The sequence below is a fragment of the Grus americana genome, chromosome Z, assembly GCF_028858705.1.
Source record: "Grus americana isolate bGruAme1 chromosome Z, bGruAme1.mat, whole genome shotgun sequence".
NCBI classification, from domain to species: Eukaryota; Metazoa; Chordata; class Aves; order Gruiformes; family Gruidae; genus Grus; species Grus americana.
This window is the reverse complement of record NC_072891.1, coordinates 55,491,018-55,514,969: the sequence shown is the minus strand read 5'-3', so window position 1 is coordinate 55,514,969 and position 23,952 is coordinate 55,491,018. Positions and strand designations below refer to the sequence as shown.

Below are 23,952 nucleotides of genomic sequence, written 5' to 3'. Positions count from 1 at the left end.
TCTGAAATAAAATTACTGATCTAGTTCTTGAACAATCATGTAGCGTTTTGGGTGGCGGTGGTGGTGTTTAAGAAATTACCTAGGATGACACTTGGAGAAACTTCATTAAACTATACTTTTATAAAATGGTTATTAGCGTACTTGCTTCTTTCCTTTACCAAAAATATTGCCATGGTTCTGCTCCACATACCAAAATGTAATACTTCAGATCACTGAAGTATCATTTATTCTCATGAAATACTAACAAAGCACCTGATACCGTTTTTTTTCCCCTGAAAAACCTAGGTCTTAAATGGCTAAAACCAGAACTTCAGTTTTCACTTATTTAAGGTAAATTTTAAGCAATTGTAATTTCAGAAAAGTTTTCAAACACTTGAGACTAAAACCCTAAAGCTAAGTTTGTGGTTCTGAAATCAGTTTCTTATCTCTGTGAAACACAATTCTTGTGCCTGAAGGTTGGTAAAAACATTAATAATCAATACTGCCTTCTTGAATAGCTAGGAGATTCATGCAGAATAGCCAGCGTAAAGTATGCCCTGGTACACAACTTAGTACACAAATATAGTAATGAAATATAGAGCTGTAATGCACACATATTTTATATCACTTTTTATTTGAACATGATCTGGTCAGAATCTGTATGTAAATTACAACTCTAATAACACCTGAAGTAATCTTGTGTAAGAAAGATTAATGAAATGCTGTAAGTAATTTAAAGGACACTTTTACAATTAAAATAATAGTCAATTGCTTTCGATATTTTTTTTATCACCACCAAGCTTATCAGCATTAATTACTAGCATTACAGATGATCTTCCAGGTGCATTCTGCTTTGTAAACAATCATCCATGTCTGTCCAATGTGGACAATCAAGGCAATCAAGAGTTAAGTCCTAAATATCAAGAATACCATCTTATAATCAGGAAAACAGATTATTTTCGGACTCGACGTGATTTTAGAAGTCAATACAATTCAACTCCTCTCCAGCTTTCAGGAAGGAAGCAAGTATTCTCCCCAAAAGCTGTGTCCCTCATTATTTCTGCTAATTCTATTTCTAGGCTGCTCGTGGTAGAGCTGTCTCAGTTGTCCTTACCTTGTAAAATAGTACGTCACAACAGCCCCTGCTACTGTCATCTGCTGACAGGCTAGGATAAACTCACTGATCCAGATCAGTCCCACTACATGGTACCACCACATGTATTTCAAAGGGCCTGCCATCCGAAATTCAACGAATCCTTCTTCGTTTGGGACAGGAGTGCCTAAAAATAAATGAAGGTAAAAAAGGAAATGGTGCTTACATCAACTCAGAAAGAAGGAAGCATCTGGTGTTAGCAGTTCATAACAGTCTACAGTAGAATCCCTCTAGCTTCTACTAACACTACTAAATGTCATGTTTAGGAAGATCATTCAGAAGAAAGATACAGCTTTTGAGATAATCAGTATAATGGCATTTGAAAAAAGCACTAAAAAAATATTCTGAATGTACTCAAAATCTCGCCACACTTCTTTTAATTTATAGCTACACGGTGAAAATTTCCAAAACTAACCACTACCAAGTAGCAAGAAGTCTTATAATTAAACATAGTGGAAGCCTGCGTTACTTATTCTTAATTTCAGTCTGCGGCTCTTGGTATTATTCATACAGTCAGAGTCAGTATTAAACTTCATAGCTCCTTACATCCAGATGCCAACATTAACAATCACTTTTGTTTTCCCTATGGCAAGTCTTTGTGCATGTATTTCAACAATATTTGTAGCTTTAAAGATATTTATTCTAAACATATGATTTCATACATTCAGAAATCCATTGACTATGCCTCATCTGAACAGCGATATCATGTGTTGAGACTAACAGTACATGTCAGAACCCTCCTAGGATAAGCCCTCTTTCAATGTGTTAACCCACATTGAGATGTTTTATCTTATACAAGTTATGTGAACAGCTGATGAGATTGTGAAAAATAGTGAAAGTAACATCATGTGTATAAAACTTACCTTTAAAATCATTGTGAAGACTTAGCATTGATAGTACCTTCTGCACCTTCTTAGTTATGCTTTTACGCTTATATAAAAAATAGTATTTTCTTGTGAATAAATTGAACTATTGAAATAATATGAGTTTTAGCAAACAAGCTCTTCATAAGCATAGGCTTTGTCTCATACACAGATAACATACTCTTTTTCAGTTCTCCTGGTTTGGACTGAAAAAATCTGGCCCTATTTGCACAAAGATTTTGCCTAACTGCTATCAGTGAAGATATTGAGTGTATATGAAGCTAAAGGCATAAATTAGTCTTTGCAGAATCAAGGCCAACTGAAGAGTTCTGTCAAAAAAATACTTCATCAGCCAAAATTCTGCTACAATTCTCAGTCCCTCTGCAGTAGTCTTTAACTCACAGAGTGAAGCATGGGACTGAGACTTAACTCCCTTTCAGAGGCAAACATTTTCCACACATAGCACAACATACAATGAAAACTAAAAATTTCAACAGTAATAAGAACAAGAACATGTGAATTCTATTACCTCCATCCCTTGCTAGAAATTCAGGCTATGTAATAAAAAATATTTGTCTTGTATTATACTGAAATAGCTCTGTGACCTGAAACACTGCTGCTTTTGGATCAGCAGTAAACAATAAATTTCAAAATTCTAAGGTTTTAATAATGAATGATGGTCTCTATTGTCTACAACTTACTGCAAAATAACACAGGCATCTCCCATTTTAAAAAGCAGTTGCTAGGTTTCTCTGCTGAAGTAACTAAGATTTGAACCTATAGGATCAACTAATTTCTAGAAGCTGTTGTCAGACTCTGAACACAAAGCTTTCATCTTCTACTTGCTTCACAGCAAGCAAAAATTGAGACTAGATTGCCTACTCTCAGAATATGGTGTACAAACAGCAGAAAAATCTCCCTAATAATCCCAGAAAATGCTGAAATAATACTAGACATTGAAGTTAAGAACAACTGCACTACTTTGAGTAGTTCAGTATATTTACATTTTGGGAGACAGCAAATGTGTGCAACAGCCCTTTCATTACAATGTCTTCATCTGCGTGAGTACCAGCTACAATACAATACCTTAAGAGAGTAGCTGTAAGATTAGCTGGTTTTGACCTGTTTATGTAAAATTAGAGGGAATTATTTGAAAAATTGTTATAGCAGTCTTATTAATGGAGTCTTGTGGCTTGCAACATGCCAACTTGCATCAAATCAAAAAGCTGGCCTAAGGCACGAAGTAACATACTGAGAATGCAGACTCAAAAGCCCAACAACTTTCTGGAAAAATGTTTGAAGTCACTGAAGCAGACAACGGAAGTATAATATGTTCTTTTTTTCAGAGGTTCCCACATGCTTTTTAACCAACTCTGCCTGAAATGATACAAAAATTAAATTGAATTTATTTAAAATAAGCCTGGTAGCTGCTTACCTGTAGTACCAAGGAAAAGCAGGACTGTGATCCAGTATGTCCAGAAGAGGATAAGCACAAAGAATGTCCAAAATGGCTGGAAGACTAGCAGCGGCAGGTGAATGAAGACCTTGCCGGCCACGTGGAACAAGGCAATGGTGAGAGCTACTCGTTTGCGCATAATTAACATTATCAAGAACAAGATAACCTAGAGGGAGACATTTCCAAATCACGTTTAAGAGAACTGAAAAATAAGCAACCTATCATTTTGCACTGCTAGGATATTCAAAGACAGCAAATAAACACACGGTCTATCTATAAGACCACAAGATCAAAATCTAAAACCACTATCAGCTTCTTCTGGTGATAAATTATTTTCCAAATTATGCTTTTGGGGAATTCTAATCTGATAATTATGTATTTGGAATCACCATCAGACTCAGGTTTCATAGAATCATAGAATGGTTTGGGTTGGAAGGGACCTCAAAGATCATCTAGTTCCAACACCCCTGCTGCAGGCAGGGACACCCTCCACTACACCACGTTGCCCAAAGCCTCATCCAACCTGGCCTTAAACACTTCCAGGGACGGGGCCTCCACAACCTCTCTGGGCAACCTGTTCCAGTACCTCACCACTCTAACAGTAAAGAATTTCTTCCTAACATCTACTCTAAATCGACCCTCCTTCAGCTTAAACCCATTACCCCTTGTCCTGTCACTACACTCCCTCATAAACAGTCCCTCACCAGCTTTCCTGTAGGCTCCCTTCAGGTACTGGTAAGCCGCAATTAGATCTCCCCAGAGCCGCCTTTTCTCCAGGCTGAACAATCCCAACTCTCTCAGCCTGTCCTCACAGGAGAGGTGCTCCATCCCTCTGATCAGCTTCGTGGCCCTCCTCTGGACTCGCTCCAACAGCTCCATGTCTCTCCTGTACTGGGGCCCCCAGAGCTGGACGCAATACTCCAGGTGGGGTCTCACAAGAGCAGAGTAGAGGGGCAGAATCACCTCCCTCGACCTGCTGGTCACGCTGTTCTTGATGCAGCCCAGGACACGGTTGGCTTTCTGGGCTGCAAGCGCACACTGCCGGCTCATGTTGAGCTTCTCATCCACCAACAACCCCAAGTCCTTCTCCTCAGGGCTGCTTTCAATCCATTCCTTGCCCAGCCTATAGTCGTGCTTGGGATTGTGCCGACCCACGTGCAGGACCTTGCACTTGGCCTTGTTGAACTTCATGCAGTTTGCATGGGCCCACCTCTTGAGCCTGTCCCTCTGGATGGCACCCCTTCCCTACAGTGTGTCGACCAGACCACACAGCTTGGTGTTGTCAGCAAACTTGCTGAGGGTGCGCTCGATCCCACAGTCCATGTCGCCGACAAAGATGTTGAACAGTGCCGGTCCCAGTACTGACCCCTGAGGAACACCACTTGTTCCTTCACTTGGACATTGAGCCATTGATCACGACTCTTTGAGTGCAACCATCCAGCCAATAACATGACATTAGACTAGATTCTATCCTCAATTATGTTTCACAAACCAGTGAAATCAGCAAGATTTAACACAGAATACAATTTAACATCTATAATTGGACTTGTCATATGTTAGTCAAACATTGTCAATTTTTAGTAGTAACGTCAATAACTCCGAAATGAACAGCAAGGACTGAAGAAGATAAATTGGTTCAGTAATCATTTTTAGTATTTTAGTTCACAATCCTTCTGTATCCTTCTGTAAATGGAAGAAGTTTGGGGACAACTGATTTCAGAAGTAGGAATGGTCTAAGGGACTTTCAGATAAACTGAAATGATGAAGTACCTCTGAACTGGGAACCTAAGAAAAATCTTGTAAGTGAAACTGGATTGGGAGACTAATATTGCACCAATTCATGGAACTCTCTGTGGATGTTTTACAGTAGAGGAGAGTAGCTGCAGGGTCAGGAACTCTCTTCTGACTCAAAAACAGATATTACAGAACAATGCCTGGAAGAAAAAAAAAAAAACCAAAAAAAACCCAAAACACCACAACAGAGATTGCAGTAGAAATAAACTCTTCAAAAATGTGTGGAATATAAAACTTTCACCTGAATGAAAAATTAGAGACAACCAGGAAGATAGAACAAGAAAATAATATAGTCATTAGCAAAGCATACCGTGAAGACTGTAGCTGAAATGGCATAGATCAGAAGAGCCTGAAGATTGTCTTTGGCTATTTGAGTCTCAACAGCACTGGCAGACATTCGTTGCTTAGCATAGAGCCACCACAGGACTCCTGTACCACCTATGTTTTAGAGGAAAAAAAAAGGGTAGCTGAAAGATGCTCCTGTGTGACACAGTTATACTACCTAGTACCAAGTAAATTAAACATTTTCTTCTTTTAAGTCTGGTCTGGTACAGAATGCTCAAGGGCATTAATGAGTAACACAACAGGAACTTCTGAGGATGGAGAAGTGCCCTCTTCTCAAGTGGATGTACTCTTTTCAGTCTCACCCCACTATGACCGCTTAAGAGTCTGGCAACTCTTTGACTCTGTGTGTTAGGGTGAAGTGCACGAGAGGATTAGTTTATGGGGAGCCCTAACAATGAAGATCATAGCTCCTATTAGACAGGCAATAGAGTAACAAAAAGAAGAAGAGAGTTATATGGTAGGACATATGCATATATGTGTATAATATGGTAGGGAGTAAGAATTTAGGAGGGGGAACAGAGAGAGACGTTTGGATTAGGATGCAAAATAACAAGAGGAACAAAAGAAGGAGTCTACAACTCCTCAGAAGACTAATCGAGAAGAGAAGGAACACCCCTGATACTGAAAACAGCACCTCATGTTAATGACACATAGCTACACCTGCATCAGACAATGTCTTTTGGGCACTGGAAAAAACATCAGTGAAAGGCTCAGGAGGCCAATATAGTGTGACGTACTTTCTTCTAACCCTTGTTACAAAATCCTAGCCTTACAGCCAGAATTTCATTTTCATATTCTAGCTACCTTTCCAAGGTAGAACTTTTCTTAAATACAAGACTCCAGCCCCTCAGGGAGGCTTTTGAGTATCTCTTTTGAGCATCCTTCTCTGTTCTGTTATTTCTGAATCAGCTGCATAAGTTTTTAGTATTTGCTGAAGGTACTCAGTTCAGGTCTGAAATGGAAGATGCTCTTTTGGTATCCCCTAAACAAACAGCGAATACTGAATAAGCAGTATGTCTCACAAATGACATGTTCTTATTCAGTCTGTGTAATGGATGCGATTTTTTAGAACATAATAACAGATGGCAGCAAGTCATTCAATTCTTTCACTCAACACAGTTGCTCAGCTTCTAAAGAGAACATAAATGAAAAAAAATCTATTTTTTCCCTTTTCTGTGGTCAGAGATCCTCTGAACAGCAAGCAGAAACCCCAAGTGATCCTAAAAAGACATAGATGGTCTGCTGATTTTTTTCCATCCCTTGCAGTCGTGCATTGCAAGAATTAAATTGCTAGTACTTCCTAATTTAATTATTCTATTTTTGTTCTTTCCCTACAGTCATCTGCCCATACATTTTGGCTTTGCTACTGAGTATCAGTAATAGAAAACTTTAGTTTTACAAATGTAAAAGTTAATGTGATAAAGCAAGGCTATCTTCATGCAAGCTAAATCATTTTGGATGAGACAATCTTTGGCTATTCCCAAGATGGCACAGATGGTTGCATTTCATACATTACCTAGGTCATGCAGATCTTTCTGAGTCATATGGAAATACAAGGGTTTGATTAGAAATGCTAGAAAAGCACCTTTGCTTCCTCTCCTCAAGAACAGATATTAGATACACCTACAGAGCTACTCAGAGGACTGAAGGGGCTGATGAACCTGTCAGGGTTGTATGGACACATCTACATCCTAAGGGTCCCCTGAGGCTGCATAAACAATAGTTGCCCTTTGATTCCTGCCTGCCTGAATACTCCCAACAGGTGGGTATGCTGTCAGACACACCCAGACTAGCTGTATTGCTCACAGGTTTGGAAGGCAGGTTAAGAAGTAGGCAACATTTAGGGTTGTGCTACAAGCACTGTGAGGAATATCCCGTATTGCCTATGTGGGCTTTAGTGAGTTAGGCTGACAGGAAGCTTGCCAGCCAAGCAGGGAGTGCAGCAAATCTCTAAGGAGCCATGTATTCTCTGGGAGAAGACTGCAATTACAAAGGTGGCATTTTTGACATTTGTCTTGCTAAGGACTCAAAGAAAAGCTGAAGGGAAATGCATGGGCCAAGATCTGTGCAGGATGTAGCTGGCCTGAGGACACAGAGCACAAAGATTAGAACTGGGCACTGAGAAACTGAGAGACAAACAAGACTTACCAAGTGATCCCAGAATGACAAGAATTGTTAAAATCCAGACAAGTACTCTTGAAATGTACCTGATTATAACCATCAAAATCATGGACAACACTGCAAAAGAAGACAAATAAATTAAGTAGAGCAATTATTTCAAGTAGAAATAGCCTTCTTAATTCTCCCACTGCACTAACTGCCTTCTAACATAATTTTTAGACAGAGATTTATTTTCTGAGGCTTACAAACTCACTGCACAGATAGTTAAAGAAATTAGGCACCTCTACACCTTCTGCTTTGATAGTGTTGATTTAAACAAAGAGAGCATAAATACATTTACATGGTACATTAAATACAAGACATAATGCGTACACACAGACAGAGATGTATTTAGACAATGACAAAACAGACAGCAAGACATGATAGTACTCTGAGTCTGGTAACATGAGCACAGCTCCTGAGGACCAGAGCAGAATCTACACTCAAATACACTTGTCAAACAAGTGCAGATAATGTGACACCTGTGTATTCCAAAATGTCATGCCAGTAAAAAGTAAAAAAAAAACCCACCTACTTTATTTTCAACATTCAAAATGAGTTCTTTAATAAGCTTTGTTCATATAGTTCCACTGCCATTCAGGAACTGCATGTTAAAAAGCCCTCTACAATCTCAGCCAACTCAGATTTAGTGAGTGCTGTGTGTAAGTGCATGCACATATTTTTGCACATTCTTATTTGTGTACAGCAGTTACATTAAAACCACTGAAACTTGCCTTTCTGAATCACACAATCTAACCCATTTTTTAAAAATAAATAAATTCTGTTTAACTATGAAGGTATGAAAAGTATTTTTTAAATTAACTGTATGTAAAACTGTACTAATTTCTGACTCTAACCCAACAGTAGCACTGCTAATCAGCCACTAGCTTTCAGATTCGGAACAGTCTTTCTACCATTATTATCAAATCCTGCAGCTGTCAAGATAGAAGAATAAACAGCTTTCCAGCTATAGTTGAAAAGCTATTCAATGGTCTTTCATTTTTTGTTCTTTTGGGTTTTTTTTAAATGATATCTAGCCTTTTGTTTTGTTTAAACCACAAAGGCAGACTGAAAACAAAGGAATTCTTTATCTGGTACAGCTTTGCAGTGTTTCTTTCAAAACTACACACTGCTCATATACATGGATAGTATCTGGAGCTTCCCATTTTAGGATTGCAGCTTTTATACTTGGTAGGACTGAAATAAACTCATTAGTAAAGAAATTTATGTGAGTGAGTAGCATTACACTTTAGTTCACAAGAATTTGTTAAAACAGCACTTCAGTCTAGTGCAATGGGTCACTCTATAGGCCAGAGGCATCTCACAACTGTAGAAACTATTCAGCACCTCTATACTGCTGGGAACTTCCAGCTCTTCAGACAAGGCTGACATTTTCAAACGCCTGAAGTTTTTAACTTTGGGGGAAGGAGGAGAAGGGAGTAACATACAATACAACAAATGGGCACCTAACTTTCTTGTTTTCTCTCTGAAAGTTCTCATATCCCTGCACAAGTATGTTAAATGAAACAAACTAAACCCCCTACATTTTAGAAGAGTGTGCTGCTGTGCACTTCTCACCCTGTCCTTTTTATTTGGAAAGGGTTTATGTGGACTTGGGTTAGCAGAAGTTGAATACTAGAAAAGGAAAAGGTGAATATTGTAATAAAAATGAGGATAACGGGGATGCTCTGTTAACTATACCAAAACTAATGTTGGCTAACCAACTGCCACACATTCTCTAGATCTTACTCAGTGGAACAAGAGAAAAAACAGGAATGCATATGCATATTGCTTCTGAATAAGATATCCAGCTGTCAAATAACATTTAAAAAAAGCATTCTGAACCATTTTCTAAGGGCTCATTGCTATCACACATTTTTTTTGCTCATATTGTGGTTAGACGGTGTTAACAGTCTCCTAATGCAGTACTAAGAAGTAGCTAGTAATGAGAAAAACAATTACCTAGTGATAACAAGCAAAGTCCCATTATAATCTCTTTGCTGGTCATAACTCCACTAATCAGCCTGTGTAAGACACTACTGTCACTGACAAAGGTGATCAGGGCCTCTGCAAACTTGGCATAGCAGGAAATGTTCACAGGAGCACAGCGATGGAAGAATGGAATAGGTGCACTGGTGACACAAGAAAAAAAAAATCAGAAAAAAAAATTACTCCTACTTAATATAAATGCCACATCAACACACAAATGAAAGGTGAATAGATGCAACCACTCCACCCTCATAACATCATAACCAGAAACCATGTGTTGAATGCACAAGTGCTGCTGGAATGAGGATGATCATAATGGGAAGTGATGCAGTTCTTGTAAGTAACCCTGTAAGGCTGGAGTGCACAGTCCAATAGTAAACCCTCCCACCCTTAAACAGCAAGGGTCAGAAAATACCTGTTCATATTTCCACTTAAACATCTCTCATTCAAGTGTCAGGTGGTGAACCAGCAGCTGAAACAATGCCTTTCACTCATATTAGAATTGAATACTGGCATATATTTGCAACAAAAGAAATCCCTGAATGACAATGCTCTTCTTGCAAGCATATATGTTATGCTAAAGGACATCAGCACTTACAACTGCTGCCAAGCAAAACCAATGTATTTATTCTTAGTCTTTCCCTATGCTAAGCTTGCTCTCATAATGAAGATTACAGTCACAGTGTTTACTTTCATTAACTTCGTTAAAATTATGCACTACATTCTTTGCAAAACATGCAAAGATGCCTCTATTGTTTCATTACTCCTGAGCTGTTTTGGAAGCATCCTCCCTGAAAATACTGACGCTATGCATTAAACTTTGCAGAATGCTCAGCAGAACCTGTTACCAAGTCCATTAGAGGAAGATACAAGAGAGCGAAAACTTCACTTTAAAAGTGGGCAATTTTGTTTTCCAAATGTTTTCCATTAGGTAGCTGCCTTTCTTGCTCATAAACTACGTCAGATCTCAAAGTGCACTATTATATCTTTTGATCAATCTTCCCAATTACCCCTCAGACCCGTGTTCCATGCATTACATGTTCCTTCCTGTAATTGTATCCAATGAAAGAAATGTCTTTTGTATTAAGTCCGTCTTTTCTTCTAACCTCTAAATTTGTTTCACCCTCTCCAATCTTCCTTACTTAAAAAGATTTCAGTGGACTGTAGCAGCAGTGCACATAATGCAGTTTCCCCGTTTCAGCAATGACCTATAAAGCAGCAATTTTCTCTACTCAATAACTATTTGTTAAGCTCAAGCACTTCCAAAATTCTAACCATCGTTTTAAAGATGTAGTGAGTAAACCAGCTGCCTTAGACACATCCTTTCTATGTATTGTTTTTGGGGAAAAAAAGATGAGATGCTGAAAACCATTAGTGTGTAATTATTCTGTATACAGTTCAGGAGAAATTATGATCACCTGCCATACCTAGGTAATTAAGCAATCCTAGGTTTTTGTTTGAATTGTAAATTACATCGTTTTAAACTTACTGTGCTGGGTAGGTAAATGCATTTGGAGATGCTTGTATTGATGGTCTACTTTTAGGTAGTGATGAAGACAGCAGTTAAGTACAGCAGAGTATTTGTAAATTAGTCACAGTTGTTTAAAGTCAAACTAAACTCATAAGGATGGCTGCCCTATTTAAAAGGCAGCCCATGTATCCTCTCAGCCTCTTACAGCATAGCCTGTTTTAGAATATGTAGCTTACTGCTCTTCATTATATGCAGTAATACTGGGAAATACTGAAATCTGAGAAGTTTATTTAATTGTTAACTGGTCCAACTTTGCAGAAAGCCTACAGCATTTAGAAGCTGTCAGTATCAGTAACAAAACACAAATTCTGAGCCGGGAGTAGGGAAAAAGGCTGTCATTCCTGCATCCAAATATGAAAATATCCATTTTGAAAAGGGAAGCTAATGGGATTAAAATATTATTACAAAATACATCGCAACAGAGCAAAAAATGCTTTTTGCGTAGCAAAGTTTATATTGCCCATCTAACATCCTTTAAGCTGTAGCAATTTCACTACACATTTTAAGTTACCTATTTTTATGTGCAATAATTAATTTCTAACTTTGTTGTAATTAATTTTTTAAAAAAAGAGGTTAGTGGTTCCTACAAGCTTTCTTGAGTAAATAGGACTCCTGAGAATCCACCTTTTGAGATCTGCTGCTATTTCAGCAGTTCTGACTGGATCAGTGGGTGACGTAAGGTGCCTTGTTTAATAAAAAATGCAATAATAGATCTATTCTCAGAGACTTGTGCTATTTTATATGGCCTCTTGATTATAACTTGGTATATTACATACCAAAACAGAATTACACATTTCTGAGAATAACAACATGATACTTAATCATAAACAAGAGCAAGTAAAATTCAAGCCAGCAGATGATGATGTTAAAAATGGTATTTTTAAAGCAATATTCCAATGAAGTTAGGAGACCCATCCGATTGTTCAAGTACAAGATTTCAGAGGAGAGCTTTTTACTCTCTCTACTACACCTGGGCATATATAGCAACCTGTGTGTGGGGAGCCTGGCTGGAGTGCCACAGCTACCTGCTCCTTATAACCTCTATGCAGCAGCCCCTTGGCATAGCTCAGCACAACTGTTTGATAAACGCTGTAGGGAAAAGCTGGATAGGTTTTCCTCTAAGGTCCTCTACTTCAAAAGTAAACAGTGAAGTCATGCTCTACTGAGGCTGAGATGTGCTAGGCACAGTTTCTGGAAGACACATGTATTGCTGGCTGCATTGCTGGACTGCACTGCTGTGTCAAAGTTGGACATAGTGCCTTGAAGCTGGAGGATCAGAGTCCATTGAGAGGTGGAGCCTCAACTGAAGGGTGTGAAGAAGGCTGGTCATCAAACAGAAAACATCAAGGGACATTCCTCACAGCATATGCTATCTCCATCCCATGGACCTAATGGGAGTCAGATGATGGTTCATACCTCTAACAGATCAAATCTGAAAACAGCAGTGTTAGGTAAGTTCTCCCTGCATGCCTCAGCCTACAGGGTGTTGGGTTTTCATTTGTCTGTCGCCACAGGATTCCATTTCCCCTCCAAATTACATTAATTTACTCAAATAATTTAACTATAAAAATCTGAAAAACACTGTTTTACAGATACAATATGGGCCTCTTGTGCTTTAGGGCATTAAATTCAGACTTTTCAATCTCAGAAAATATTCAAACATATTGAACGTTATATTCATATCAAATAGGAAAGGGGCAATACTCCACCTACACAATAGCTTTTAAAAAATAACTACCTATTGAGGTAGTTTTTGTGAGGAATTTACATAGTGTCATTAGAGCTCTGACACACTGTTCTATCCTCCTGTTTTCTTATTAAGCTATATTCATTCAGACTGAATGACATGGGAACACAGTGAGAAAAGTCAATATAATTCTGGCAAAAATTAAGACTGACAAGCCTTTTCAATATGCAAGCTGGCACTGAAGTTTTCATTTGGTTTTGTATTACAGCTGTAACAGCTGGTTAGCTGCATGGAATATTAATCTGCTGTAGGAAAAAGTAAAAAAAAAGTTAATATTCCAGCTGCTACTTATTGTCACTACAATATAAAAAAATTATTCATTGGAGAGGCTACCATGCAGACGAGAGACTTAAAATTGAAGTTTTTAGAACTGATACAATTATAACATTTAATAAAACCTTAACAGAAATCTATGCATAGAGCAAGACTGCAGTTACAACCTACTACTGAATATGTCTGAGAAGCTAAACTTTGAGAGAACACAACATTTTTCTTCTTGAGAGAGTGGAATTACTGACAGAAGGGTGTGCACAACAGCAAGCAGATCACTTCCTTTTCACAGCAATGCTCATCTCCACAGTTCCAGCCAGCATAGCTAGTAGTTTCTGGAGCTACAAACTTTCCTCTCCTACTTCACAAAAGGCAGTCTAATAAAGTATTTTAAACAATGAAACTCAAATCAATTTGCTTATAAAATACAGCCCTCTTTTTGGTACTCAACTATCCTCATATTGGTCATTTGGAGAATGAAAGAATAAGAAATGAAGCAATTCGCTAAATCTGACTACCTGAGGTAAGGTGTCAGAAGTGAACACCGCTGAGAGTTGTGTGTCAATATACCCTTTTTCGTCCCTAAGATCCAAAGTGCTCTGATAGCACTGCTGACAGGCACCTGGCTATAGGGTGAAAGGCAGTAAAACAGCTGATACTCAGCACAGTGTCAGTTACATGAGACAAAAGAGAACTCGAAGATACTGGCTCAATTCTCTCAGTAACAAATGTGTGGATAACTTGGGTTTTTCTTTAAAGAGTTGCTTTCAAATTGTGTTTTAAAACCATGTGGCAGTAATACACTAAAACATCCACCTGTAACACAGAATAAATTTGTGCTGCATATTTTCTAAAAACTGTCATGAACAAACCAAATCTCTAATCCCTCCACCCCCAATCAGACAAGACGTTAATATTACCTCTCTGGAACAGGATATTTAGGACATAACTTGGTGGCCCTTGGGTCTGTAGTGTATTCTGACGGCTGTAGTTCATAGCTACACAGAGTGGATCCTGTTGAGAGGAAAAAAAAAAAGATTGACAGGGGAAAAAATAAAAATAAATGATTCCTATTCTTTGCAAACGGTATTAAAACTGATACAGGTCCTGATTTTGCAGCTCCTCATGTTATTACCACAAAGTTATGCTACAGTTCCTCCTGTAATGGAACAGTGAATCAAGCCCAATGCAGGCTTCAGTGTAACAGAATGATACTCTTCATCTAGCTTTGGGTCTTCCAACATTTGTGTATTCAAGTTGAAAAGGCTAATTCACAATGCAGTGTAAAAGAGAAGGACATAAAGCACTTTGAAGTCACCCTCCTCTATTACTCCACCACGCTTCTTGATCATTTTTAGTGCATGAATATTGCATAAGACAATATTCATTATGGAAAGAAAATATTCAAGTGGTTTCTTCAGGGGTTTTTTTTATGTTTTCAATATACAACCTGGTCTATAGACGTCAGGAAGAGGAACAAAGAAACCAAACTGCTGAGGTTAGAAAGTTGCCTGAAAAATAACACAAGCTCTGACCGCATTAGATGTCCAAAGCTTTTAGCAAAGCTGAACTCTCTCTATAAACAAATTGGAACAGCACAATAAAGATCAAGTTACCTACAGCCAAATTCAAACATAATTTAAGCTTTCCTTAGTATGTGACACTGGCCTAATGGAAGTACATTACCCAGACAGATCTCTTCCCATTTGGCTATCATCAAGCTACTGAACATCTGAGCCAATGCTTCTAGGAATACAGCAACTGCCAAATCAGATTGGAGCAACGGTCTCTCAGAAACTGCAGGAAGAGGTAAGAAAGCCTCCAAAGGTATAAGCTGCCTATGCAAAGATCAAGTTTCTTTATTTTACATTTATTTTGCTTTGAATATAGGCGAAAAACTAAGTTATAAAGATGACTAGAATAACAAGTCCTATAGGAAGAAGTGGGGAGGCTGTATATGGACAACTGTACACATATTCATGATACAAAACATTTGGTGCCAGCTTGTCTTAGGCAGAGGCCCCCGCACCTAAGTAAGTCTAAGGGACACGGCTGAACTGTGGATGCCGATGCTTCCTTGAGACTTCTAGCAGTTCAGGCAGAAGGCAAAAATGGGCAGGATTTGCTATGGCCGGGGAAGGAGGATCTAGGTTCTTTGCACAAGTGTGTATCTGAAGACCTTCTGTTTTTATCACAAATATAAGCCAAGCAAAACCAAATGCCAGATCCTGATCTGCAGCGCAGGTCACAAGCCATTCAAGTCAGACTTGTAGACTAGGGTAAGCCAACAAACTCCTGGCAGTGGAGGAAACTGGAGGCACCTTGTGAGGTCCCTCTGGAACCCAATGGCATGTCCCCTCCTGTCATACAACGGAGCAGTGGATGACTCTGGCTGCCACTGTCTCTTGCCTAGCAACTGCTCTTAGGGTTTCTTTGGACCTTTTCCCTTCAGCTGTCCATCTCATGTACTGTGCTTCTGTAGACTCACAGCCAAGCAGAAAAATATTTTCATGAAGTTTGTCAGACAAGGAACATTAACCACCTTGCATCTAAACAAACTACCAGTCCAATAGCTGAAATAATGCTTATGAGATTTATTTGTCCTTTTATCCTATATAATTAGACAGAATAAATTTTTACTAATTCCTTAAATATTTATCTCTTTTTATTTTGAAAACCTTCCAACTTCTCTAATACCATGTGGGAGAGTTCTACAACCCAAACATGTGCATGAGTAATGTATCACTTTACATCAAACTTAAACGGATTTCTTAACAAAACAGTCCCTGTGTATCAATAAATAAAAGTTTGAATTTTGTAAGGAGGAACGGACTGCTTTGCCAAACCTTCCACCCCATACTAGTTATTCTGGGTTAGCAGAGACTGTCTTAGCACAGCCAGTCTTATTATTGCTGTTTGAGTTTGCAAGGCCTGCAAAAGCCTAAAGAAGAACTCGAATCACCTACCTTGCTGAGATAATTAGTTTACCAAAGACACTACTCTTATTCCTAAATTATTATCACTTGCAAATGTTTCAAAACCATTATGGGTAGAATTCAGAGAACAAACTAAAAAAATCATTAAAGTAATACATCCTTCGCTTCCCACAGTAGTGCATATTTCTTCTGGACTAATCACTAGGTGAACAACATCAAACTGTCCTACAGGGATTGGATTTGAGATCCCAACATTTCGTAACCTTAAAGAAAAATACTTCTAAACTATGCAGAGCAACAGTTGCTGGGCTACTGGTAAGCACACAGAGTTTACTGGTCCCAGAGTGCTGTATTTGGTGCTTTCACCTACAAAGTGGTATTCTGGAGACACAACACAGCTTCTTTTCCAGGGTTTCATTTCCATGAGTAGAGCTGCTCCAGCCGTTAGAATATTTTGGCGCCATGACTGAGGCAAAGTATCTCAAAAGACAAACATTCCTTTCAACCTTAACCTAGCTGTAGGAGTGAAAGCCACCACTTCCTCTAAAAGACTTCTATTTTGCCTAGGCTTGGATTAATAAGCTGAACAGTCATCATCTCTGGCATTCTTAAAACAACTACAATTAGCATAAATTATGTAAAAATGCTGTAGAAAGTCAGGACAAAGATGGGGGACGAACCTCTTATTTCAAACATTCTTTCCAGCTGAGAAGTCAAATTATTAAAGGTCTTTTATACTCAGAGGACACAGCATGCAGAATGACAAGACATAAGCCCCTGATTCCCACAACAGTACAGTAAAGGGGATGTTCCATACTAACCTGAGGTGGTCAGATAAAACTACTTTTAGAGACCAGAGCTCCAGTACAGCTTTCCTTCCTGTATTTGCTGTGTTGTACGCAAACACACAAAACCTCTGCTACATCAGCATCACTATCAATATAAAAGTTTACAGCTTGAGAAATGGTAAGACTTCCTAAGTCATCTGCTAAGAGGACCAGCCGACAGAGGAAACTGCTGACATTAATATTGCTCAAATGATATTGGTGAAAAACACACCAGGGGCTCTGCATCCCATTCTGAGCTGCTCAGCAGCACCTATCCATCTCTCAACAGTGTCAGCAGAAACTAAAACAAGGACTTCCAGATCTTCAAACATGGACTCATATTCAGAGTCAAGGACTTAAACAGCAAAAATACAGAACTATATAGAGATACCTGGGATAGGTTCAGCACCAGGAGCAGAATAGTCACCTTAAGAGTACGTTCTGCTTAAGTGAGGCACAGCTCCAAGCAGCTCCACATACCCCTCTTCACAGGCACGTGGCAAAGCAGTGCCTGAGAGACTAGGAACCACAGCTTTGGTAAGGTAATTTATATGATCTTCCATGTATGGTCTCACTGTTCTGAATCTCACTGACGGTATGCATGCATTGTGCATGTACGTGACATAACTGACTTCTAAAAGACTGTATGATGAAGCAGAGATTATAGTTAAAAAACTTAGCATCTTATTCCATTTTAAGCATTCTCTCTCCTCAAGCAACATCCCATTAGTCCATCAGTAATGCAAGTCCTCTAACACAGGAAACAAACTCCAGGTAATCACAGATACATAAATGTTAACAGGAGTGCGACTGTTTAAATCACAACTATTTGCCTCTGTACTTTCAGCCCAGTGCTAATTCCTCTTGGGTTCTGGGTGTTCTATGAGCAAGTGTCACCAATTAAAGCATAGCTAACATTGTGAATGCATGACTCACAGATGCTTGACCAACCCACACAATACAAGCTAAGAGGTATTGACAGCTGGATGTTGATAGAGGTGGAGTTCACTGGCATTCAGGAAGGACAAGGCTCCCAGACTCTCACAAGTATGAAAATCTTAACACTTCTCTACTTTTCTCACTCCAGAGCTTGACTCAAATCTACCTGTCAAAGTCTATCAGCTCTAAACTGCTAATCTGAACGACATTATCAGTCCAAAGCTTCATGCAATGAGACAGCTTGGTACACTACCAATAACTGCATATTACTTCTTTTGCAAATGGTGTGGGAATAGAGGCAGAAGGCCAAACAAGGATGGAACTGAACCTTAACACCTAAACCTAATTTCTGGAATCTAGTAGAGTCTAGAAAAACAATGATGCCTTGAGATGAACAAGAAGGCATAGGACAGACTACTTTGTGGTCAGGATTTCTCAGTTTAATATGACAAATTTGTTCTCAGTGAAGAAAGTAAGCTTCATTCTCTAGATCTATCCACTGGTGCCTTCCAGAAGCAGAGTGAGTGGTTTAAAGGAAGGAAAGTAAAGATTATATATATCTGAACTTCAAGTTGTGGCAGAGACACATACCATCAGTTACTCAAAAGAACGAGAAATTACAGCCTCCTTTTACAAATAAAAGTGGGACTCAAGTGAAAGTATCCTCCAGTGCCTGCAAGAATGTCCCAAGAAAAAATCAACACATAAAACCTGCTACTTAGATCTTTAAAGGTCTCCAGAATTTGAGACCACAAAGAGAACAACTGAGATAGCTAAGCGCAGTACTGTTACAACTAACAGTACATAAAAATACAAAAAATTAAAAAATAAATAAATCTTAAGAGTCAGAACTCACATAGATGCATTTTCTGTTGTAATTAAAAGCCCAGACTATCCTGTTCTCTATCTCCCCCCATTCTTACCAACAGTACAGAAAGCTGAAAACAAATATTAATTTACTCATTCCTCCACTAAACTTTCTTCCAGAGCTAAATAAAATTAGATATTCCGGAATCAAATTGAAAATCCATCTAGTCCAGCAGCAGATGTTTCCCCTACTGCACTTTTAGCTCTCCACCACTTACAGCTCAAGGACATCCTTGAGTACTAACCTATTAAATATCCAAACACTATTATACAACAGTTTACCCTTTGGCATCTAAAATATCCTCATGGCAAGAAGTTTCATAAATTAACTCTAACTTGTGTGGAAAAAAAATCTGGCCATTTGATGCCTATTAATTTCTTTTTTGACCTCTAATTTCATATTACTCAAGTTATGACATCAAGAAATAGAATTTTTTTAACCTTCTCTAAGCTATTCCTGCTTTTAAAGACCTTACTCTTCCTGATAAGTTTTCTCTTTTGCAGGCAAAAGAATCATTCATCTTTTCCTGTGATCATCCTTGTTTGCCTTCTCAGTATGTGTACACATAATACCAAAAAGTTTAGAAAAAAGTTAAGAAAACACTTTGCCAAGGAAGGACCAGAACATAGCCTTTAAGATCCCAACACAGCATGAGTTTTCACAAAATAGTGCCTTTTTCTTCTCTCTTTACAATTAATAAATGTAACACTTTCAGACAATGCTGTGCCTCCACCTAATCTTATCACTGTCCTCAGTAGCTTCATGATCTCTTTCCCAACTAGCAATAACCATTTTAAAGTAAAACGCTAAATGCATAACAATGCAGGTTTTTTCCTACCCCTTCGTTCTGCAGGCATTCCTTTGCATTTGACATTTTGTTCCACTGCAATTGATGTCAGATTTTTTTTCATGTAATTCTAAATAATTCAGTAGCCGCAGCAAGATTTACTACCTCACTGTTCCTCCTCCTTTCCAAATGGTTTATTAATGTAATCAATAACACAAGACTGTATTACTGGAGGACTCCACATGTAGCCACTTTCTGTTGTGAAAATTATTTCATTCTGACTAGAGGGTTCATTTCCAATACAAGACAACCCTGACAGGCCGTTCTGGTGACAAGGTAGAGTAGAAGTGGATGAGTCTGTATCTCAAGACCAGTCATAGTGTACTTTTATCCCAGCCATTCAAAAAATGACACTGAGAATTAAGATATCCAGGGTCTCAAAGACCTACTGGTGCACAATCTCTTTAATCATATGCCTATAACTAATATGGTACAAGAGACTTCGGGAAAATCATGAGCAAAGGATGAAGCTTTAACCAGCACACTTCCACTAAAAACAAAGTTGGGAGTGGGGGACAGGAACAGAAGAAAAATGTCAGAAGCTGACAGCAACTGATGTAACAACTATTTCTAAGGCAAGTACCAACAGTATACTGCAAAGATGTACTTTGATAACTACATGTGAAGATGTCATTACTTTCAGACAGAAGAAAAATCCTTTTTCTTTCCCCTATGGTTCCTTCCCATAGCTCAGAGAGATGACCTGCTCTGACTTAGCCAGCTTGATTTCCTTTATTGATTTCTTTCAGGTCAGATTCCATAGCAGACTCAATGTAGCTTTACCTCTGGCTGTAGGTCCACCCGGACCTCAACTAGCCATGCCTAGCTACAGAATTCTGACAACCAAGGTGCCTGCCAACATGTTATAAAATAGAAATTTCATTTTCGGTTTCTAAATCTGCATCCAGTCATTTACACAACAGATTGGAATATTACTTCCCACAATGAGCAGTCAGTATAGTTGTCACTGAATTAAACATGACTGAAATTATGGCCACCTGTTCAGTGTTTCTTTTTAATAACGACATTTCATTATTCATTTGGCACAGCCATATATGAATTATATCTTCAAGGATATTTCAAAATACTTTGGCAAGATCTTGAAGAGAGCATTACAGTATTTCCTGGACATTACATTTTGAAGCAACGATCAGGTCTCTGGAAAAAAACCAGCTTTCAGTCACATTACTCAAAATACATCATTTTTTAAGTACCAAGACCAACACAAACACTGAATCCCAAGTACTCCCTGCCTGAGGTGTTCTGCTTGATGAGACAGTCCTAGTGAGACCAGCAGCAGCCAGTTCACAATATACAACATTCTCAGTCATGTCCAGTCCACAGCTGTACAAACTCAAGTATCAGCATGGCTATGTGAGAATAGCATTAGAAAATGCTCTCAGCCAGCACTGCACGTTTTTGCATCACCTCTAGGAGTTGCTCCAGAACACTCCTGTGCTTTATAACTTGCACCTTTGTATAGGCCAAAGATCTGAGCAGTCAACTGCCCAGCTTCTTCCTTCTCTTTCTTCTCCTCTTATAAAAGGTCCCAACCAGTTCCCAGTGTTCTGGATGTCAATCATTCTGAACAGATTACAGGCACACACTTTTTTGTTTCCTAAAATCTCCCAGGCTTTGCGTGGGGCAGACCTCTGTTTCTTAGATGGGAAGGTACTGCAAATGCAGGACCTGACTGTGGGGGAGCAAGTGGGGTGGGAGTGAGATTGAAGTTACTGTCCTGAAATGGTGCAGCATTACTCACCAAATCGGCTCCTTTCCCAAATTACAGCAGAATAGCAAGTGCATCACTACTAATTCAGGAAGCCAAAGGCTGCTTTGTCATAAAATGATCTTCAAGCCTCAAGCAAGCATTTTTCCTGCCCTAAATGCTTATTTATAATCTTGCTTACAGAAAAATACAAGCTGTACTGCACAGTAAGAGATCTGCCATAATTGCTCTGAACCTTAGGGGTTGGCAGTTCTGTCATATTGTGTACAGGCAATCAAGTGCCTGTCCCACTTTGGGGACAATACCATTAATGCTAAGCTAGCTGGAAGATCATACCTGGCATTGATAAAATCATTAATCAGTATAACGATGTTGTAACTTGGTTTACTACGTTACATCTTTTGATAAAGATGTTTAGATAAAAAACTTTATTTGAACTTACCGTACCACCTCTTGATGGTCTGAGGCACAACAGAAGATTTCTTTGGGATGGGAGGGTGCTTAAACAGTAATTCATCACAGAATTCCAAGGTGCACGTACAAGTAAGGTGATTTCAAGGAAGGCATGTGAGCCAGGTGAAAATGGTTAACTCTTCAAATGCACATGCAACAACCTACACAGAGCCTATCTCCAGCACAACTGCTTTTTTCAGGTTGCAGGAAGAGTTAAAGCTCTCAGAAAGGCTCAGCAGAGCAAAATTAAGAGTTGACTGCATTCTCTACCCATATATTTAAAACATTAAGGTGTTTTTCTTGTTGAGTGTTAGAAGTTGCAAGCCTGGAAAATTCAGCATTGATTATCACAAGAAACCAAACACATATGTGTTGCCCTCCTTCTTCAGAACTTCACAGTTGAATTCTAAATTTTAACTAGGTATCATTGCAAACATAGATATTGCAGTTAAGCTCTGTGCAGTCATATTCAAAGTCCTCAGATTTCTTTATTATCCTTTTTATTGTGGAGTCTATGATAACTCGAAATAGACAGCCAAACATAATCCTAGGATTAATTAATTTAAAGCCACTATCATAGTTAGAAAGTGGCTCTCAGAAAAATGATTCTGTTTACTGAGTATTATAGGTTTTGTATTAATTCACTGTTCTTGCTCTGTTTTAAGACTGAATCATGCTTTAACTTTTACTATACATATGCAACATTTAAGATGATCAATACTTAAGCTGTTCATTTGCTGCAAACCATTGCTTTTTGGAACCTGTACAGGTCAGTGAACATTTAAACAGAAACATAACCATGAAACCATGATGATGACAGTATTTCTCTGAACTGTGTGATTCTAGTCTTGCACGGTTTTCATCTATAAAAGGGAAGCTCAGCTCAGTACCTTTTTTTGACTAGCACAATATAATAATAATGAAAATGAGGACTTGAATTCATTAATGATTCTGTTCTGCTGTAATACTATGTTTCATACTTTTGACAAAGCTTCTGGTAAACTGAAACAATTAATTCACTCTGATATTTATTTTTAAAAAAATCTGAAAGATTTATTTTAAACCTAAAACAATAAGGGAGATAAAGTTAGAATGGAGAATCACGAGGACAAGGCATAGCATGTTTTAGGAAGAGTGGGTTTTGGTGTACTTTAAAAGATGGTTATGCTGAAGATATTTCAGGCACAGTTAATATGAGACTTGACTTATAAACATAGAAACAATTTTTGTGGTAAAACAAGGCATGACTGCATCTCATTGTTTCAAGAGGTACTTAAGAAACTCCACTACTGATGACCTTGACTTCACACCAACAAATAACTGGCCTGCATTAATTAAGATAAACTCAGTATGCCCGGTTAAGGGGTAAAGAGTAAAACTGCATGATGATACTGGCTAGTTTCCCTGTGGGTTTGTATTCGACAGCAGTACGCAGATCACGTGTTCTGCTGTTCTCAGGCCGCCCGCTGCACTGTGCTGGCACAGGTCCACATGGACCCTAATGCCACAGGTCCCCAATTCAGACATCCAGATGTGCAGGCACAATGCAGTGGGAGAACCAAGGGTACTAACAGTATCCTATGGCGACTTCAACCCACTTGGCTTTCAAACAAGAAGTACTTGCATAACCTGTACCAGAACAGAAATCAACATTTCATTTCCTTCTAGGAAAAGTAATCTGCTTTCAACTTCGTCACCCAGACTGACTCATCATAAGCCAAGTATCTTGCAAAGAAACCTTACTGCAGCATTTTAAAAGATTAAGTGGGAAAGTTTAGGACAAAACACTCCCACTTGAATAGCTGAAAACTGCTGAACTTTCCTCAAATTGTTTTAAGTTTTTATCTTTGCTCTCTTTTGAAAGGTCCAAAAGTTGGTTACCTCTCATGCTTTTTATTCCATACAGTGTTAAAATATGGATTGAGTGAATAATATCGGTATTATTATTACATAGAAAAAGTACTGCTCTTGGGGAGGATAGGGTACAATATTTCATTTGTTAATACAGTTAGTTTCCTTTACATTTCTTTAAAAAAGAAAAGTGGAAGAAAACAAAAAAAACCCCA

The 23,952-nt window shown here is 38.6% G+C and overlaps 1 protein-coding gene across 3 annotated transcripts in view; it reads right to left on the bottom strand.

The window, feature by feature from the left end:
• SLC44A1 (solute carrier family 44 member 1) overlaps nucleotides 1-23,952 on the bottom strand; it is a 79,857-nt gene that overhangs the window by 26,041 nt on the left and 29,864 nt on the right. For all 3 annotated transcript variants that reach the window (XM_054810253.1, XM_054810256.1, XM_054810254.1), the window contains exons 5-10: nucleotides 14,208-14,301; nucleotides 9,713-9,882; nucleotides 7,739-7,828; nucleotides 5,556-5,683; nucleotides 3,431-3,617; nucleotides 1,094-1,259 (exon numbers count right to left, since the gene is read on the bottom strand). In XM_054810253.1, coding sequence (XP_054666228.1) covers nucleotides 1,094-1,259; nucleotides 3,431-3,617; nucleotides 5,556-5,683; nucleotides 7,739-7,828; nucleotides 9,713-9,882; nucleotides 14,208-14,301 — 835 coding nt within the window. The remainder of the gene's footprint in view (nucleotides 1-1,093; nucleotides 1,260-3,430; nucleotides 3,618-5,555; nucleotides 5,684-7,738; nucleotides 7,829-9,712; nucleotides 9,883-14,207; nucleotides 14,302-23,952) is intronic.